This window comes from Nestor notabilis, unplaced genomic scaffold (genome assembly GCF_000696875.1).
Source record: "Nestor notabilis isolate BGI_N333 unplaced genomic scaffold, ASM69687v1 scaffold9127, whole genome shotgun sequence".
NCBI lineage: Eukaryota > Metazoa > Chordata > Aves > Psittaciformes > Psittacidae > Nestor > Nestor notabilis.
Window position 1 is genome coordinate 24,492 of NW_009935116.1, and position 4,517 is coordinate 29,008.

Here is a 4,517-nt window from a genome sequence, read left to right on the forward strand (position 1 = left end):
TTCCTTGCTCTCTGACTCTCACCACACTGTCTTTCCTCTTGCTCAGGTCCTTCCCACTGCGAAGCAGTCACAGCATGGATGATATCTTGGACCGTCCCAGCACTCCTTCCTCTAGCAGTTACTGGCCCGCTGCTGCCCAGCCCCGTTTGCCGAACCCACCTCCCCTCTCGGTGGGAGCTAGCAGTCACCAGAGCGCGGTGGTCACCCCGCTCAGTTCTGGCTCCAAGGTGAGTGCAGGAGGAGTGACTGGTGTGTGTGTGTGGAGTGTCTGACTTTCATCTTCCTACACACACCTTCTCTGCATAGTCCTGTTGAGAAAGAAAAACACCTTCCAGATGTTAGTGTGTGACCTCCTCCCTTCCTGAGCTAAGGAGCTTTGCTAGCACTGGCCTTTCTCACCCAGTCTGTTTGTGTGCCACCGTATCCTGGTGACCCCTGCCAGTCAGCCTTGTGTGTGCAGATCCTCAGTACCTCGCTTTGCCCCCACAAGGGGCTGCTTTTGTGCCCCTGCCCTTCTCATTTCTTTCTCTTTTTGCTCACCAGGGATCCTTCAGTTCAGCCCTTTTCTCCATGACCTCCCAGCCTGATTTCTGGTGGCTCCAGGGCAGCACTTCTTTCTGCTAATAGTAGGACCATGGAGTGATCAGGCTGGGCTGGGAGTGGGTGACCAGCTAACAGAGATGCCATCCTTCTTCTCCCTTCAGAGAACGGAGAGGAGTTTCATACAGCTCCTCTTCTAAATTCAAGCAGGGGTTGGATTAAAATCATAGCTGGGGTAAAGGAAAAGCTAGGGACAAAGGCTGAGGGCACAGCCATCTTGGACATCCTTAGATCAAGTTGTGTCCAAACTATGCCTTATGGATGGTGTACTGAGGAGGAAACCCTTGACTCATCAGTGCTTCCAGCTGTGGGGAATTGACTGGTGAGGACAAAGTTAAAGTTGAGGACAGTTAAAGGTGAGGACCTGGAAGAGGAAAGACCAGTGCTGCCCATGGGGCATTAGTTGCTCAGTCTCACAGGAGGCTGGGAAACCTCATCTCTGGTTGCTGGTTCCAGGCCAGTGCAAGGTTGCAAGCAAAGGCATGGCTAAAAGGACTGAAAAATGCAACATTTAATAACTCTTTTTTTCCCTTCATGTCTTGCTCTGTGGTTTCAGGGAGCCTGAGGTGACACAGCACAGAGGGGAATAGGATCTGCAGCCTATTACCCTCTCTGGGTCATGGGTTTCATCCAGTCCCAGGGCTAGGGTATAGGGATAGAGCTGGGACTGAGCAATGAAGTGTGTGGAGCATTTGGAGTACCATGGCAGAGTGACTGAGCCTCATTAGAAGTTTGGAAAGACTCAGCCATACTCTAAACTTACACCCAAGATGTCTTCCAGTTGAGCCAGCAGCAAAGGGGTGTGTGTTTGATTTCCGAACTGGAACACAGATAGCCACATGTGACTTTCTTGTCTGCCACCAGCTACAGAAACTGGCATAGTTTACTAGGTCAGTTATCACTGATCCTTCACTATCTACTAGCCAAGAATAAGGGCCAGAGAGCCTAGCTCCATCTTTCTCCATCAGGCTGGTCCACATTCAAGCAGTACGTGGTGTAGGGTAGGTAGCTACAGCTCTTGAGTTCCCTGTGGGTGCAGGAAGCATGTGAGGGCACTGATGATAAACTCATTGCCAGGGGGTGGGGGTAACACGAGGGGGGCATCTCTGGCTGTGCTGGCAGGGTGAAATGTAGCTCAGACTGTCACTGTTTGCTGTGCTTTTCAGTCACGACACTCTGGGGATCTGAGGCATCTTTCCCAAGACAAAGGGAGGTGTCCTAGGGGAAAAGGGAACACACCAGAGAAATCAGTGTTATCTGTAGCGGTGAATTTGTGGGCTTTTTCAAAGCGTGGATGAATAAGGAGTCAGAGCCCTGTTAATAGGACTTGGGCTACTAACTAAAGTGTTTTGTGAAATCCTTCTCAGTGTGTGCGGTGTCCCCTGCCTCACTTGTGTCCCTCCATTCCCTACCTCAGATTGCTCACTGCTGCCTCTCTTTTCACTGCAGAAATCAGGAATATTTGACCAACCCCCTGAACTCTTCCCACGGTAAGTGAGGCGAGAAGCTCCGCTCTGGAATGATCAGACAGGGGAGGCATTATTACAATGCTATAATTATTTAATCTTTTGGATTATCAAATGTGGGAGGAGCAGGGAAGCGTCTGGAGGAAAGCAATGCACAACCCACCTTCCAGGAAAGGAGAGAGAGGGGGGCCACTCTGGCCTCTGCTGACTGGGAAGGCTCTCTCCTGTTGCTCATAATATGAGGTAGGACTTGAGCACTCTGAGCATATATGGGTCCTGCATGCTCCTTCCATTCTGGAAGAGCCACAACAGCAGCTCACACACTGAGTGTGGAGCTACATGATTTGTGCAGCTCTGCCTGCGTGGAAAGGGCTGAGGCATAAGGGATGTGGCTTTTAGCTTTGATGAGTCAGGGCTGTGGAGATGAGATTTGCCACAGATCCCTGCTTTCCTTCCCCCTGCAGCTGGGTTGGTGTCTCCATGTTTCTGGGATGGTGATGGTCTCTTTCTGCTCCCTGACTCCTTGCTTGGAGGGTCAGGGGGCACAAATGTAGAGTGCTACTGCAAGGGACAGGCTTGGTAGTGTCCCTTCTACAACCCATGGAAGAGGGAGGGTGAGAAGCCCTGAGGCAAGCCCAAGGGGAGCCCCATGGGAACCTGCAGCAGTGTGCGTTAAAGAGGGAGAAAACATCCTCAGCAGCCAGCTTTACCACGCTCCTCCTCAGCATGGAGGCAGGTCTCCAGCAGGACCAAATGCCCTTTGCTCTGTCAGCAGGACCCCTGCATGGTCTTTGCAGATTTCCTGATGGTTGCTTGTTTCCTTTCCCCTTCCAGAGGTACCAACCCCTTTGCCACAGTGAAGCTGCGTCCCACAGTCACCAACGACCGCTCGGCACCCATCATCCGATGAAGCGAGGCTGCAGACAATGGACAATTTCAGCAGGGAAGGAGGAGGCATACAAGTGATGGGCTGTGCCCCCCAGCTAGGCAGCAACCTCGTGCTACCACTCCTGGAGTAACCTCTCTTTTCCCCTCCCTTACCTCTGGGACATTAAGACCTGTCTCACCGGGCTGTCTGGCAAGCTTTAGCCAGCAGCAGATCCCTGCTGTCCCCCCTCCCTGTGTGATGTTACCATACTTGAATGGGAGAAGTGTGGTGTTACTGGTGCTTGTGACCTGGGAGAGGGGATGCTGCTGGTGTGGGAGGTGGAGGGATGGGTGGGTAAGGTCATCTGCAGTGTGGGCAGAGCTAGCAGGATGACAAAGGTGAAACTTTCTTAGCCCTGCTGGGGGTAGAGAAGGACTCTCACTGAACAGTCTCTTTGCTACCAGAAAAATGAACCCCAAAGGGAGGAGGCCACAGGAGGTCTCCCTGTGGCGTGGACCAGCTGAAAGGGTCTGCATCTTGCAGCGCTCTGCTCTCAGCCCCTTTACAGCAGCATCTGCCCCTTCTCACCCCCAGCATGGCCCCTTCCCTTGCTGTGCAGCCCTGAGGCAAGGCAGGGCAATGACAGTGCTGTTGCTCTGCTCATCTGCCTATTGTCCTGCGGAAAATATTCTTTTTATTTTTTCTTTTTCTTTTTTTTTAAATAAAATGGAGAACGATGCTTCTGTGGCCATCCCAGAGGTCGGGATCTGCGGGCACCTCACCTGTCTGGAATGCCCTGTATGTGCTGGGAGAGCCCTCATGGGAGGGGCAATGTGGGTGAAGGAAGGAGCACAAGCGATGGCCAGGGCTTTAGCTGATTAGCCTTATTAATAGAAATTAAACCCTGGCTGTGAGTGCTGCAAAGCCCCCACAGCCCCCCCCCACACACACACTGCCAAGAGCCTGAGGACCTTTGGGGGTTTACAGCCTTGGCCTTTCCCTCCCCAAAACCCCACCTGGTGCGAGCCTCAGCCTGCTCTCTGGAAATAAAATGGGTTCCCCTTGTGTGGCCAGAGACTGGCTTGTCCCCAGTGCCTGCCTTAGAGGTGGCAGCCACTGAGAGGGTTTGGGTTTTTTTCTGAGGGGGATATGTTAGTGAGCTGCCAGGGATGAATCTGGCATTTCAAGCCATGGCTGGCAGAGATTCCTCGTCTGGTCCCTCTTGTCTTCCTTCTCTGTTGGACACATGCCCTGCAAAACCACACCAGTGCTTTTCCATCCTTCTGGCTGGTGGCTGAGGAAGAGGGGGAGGGCTCTGAAGCAGGCCCTTTGGCCATTTTACACCTTACTGAAGCATGGGCTCCTGCCCTCATCCTCCACTGCCCCCTCCCTGGCACCCTCCGTTCTTGCTGGGTCCATCAACAGCATCCCACATAGTTACTCCACTTTCTCCTGCCTTGGCTCCTCTGAACCTGCCCCTGCCAGCCTGCCCCGCTCTGCTGGGAAGGCAAGGAGCCCCTGGGCAGCAGGATTACCAGGGGATTCGGGCCGCGGCAGGCAGCCACCTCCTCCCCATTGGCTGG

General features: G+C 53.3%; 1 protein-coding gene across 1 annotated transcript in view; it reads left to right on the top strand.

Annotated features, from left to right (window-relative positions):
• The window catches only part of BAIAP2L2 (BAI1-associated protein 2-like 2), a 10,918-nt gene extending 7,942 nt beyond the window's left edge, over nucleotides 1–2,976 (top strand). The window contains exons 12-14 of the mRNA XM_010017674.1: nucleotides 47–227; nucleotides 2,050–2,090; nucleotides 2,901–2,976. Coding sequence (XP_010015976.1) covers nucleotides 47–227; nucleotides 2,050–2,090; nucleotides 2,901–2,976 — 298 coding nt within the window. The remainder of the gene's footprint in view (nucleotides 1–46; nucleotides 228–2,049; nucleotides 2,091–2,900) is intronic.
• Nucleotides 2,977–4,517: the final 1,541 nt, after the last annotated feature.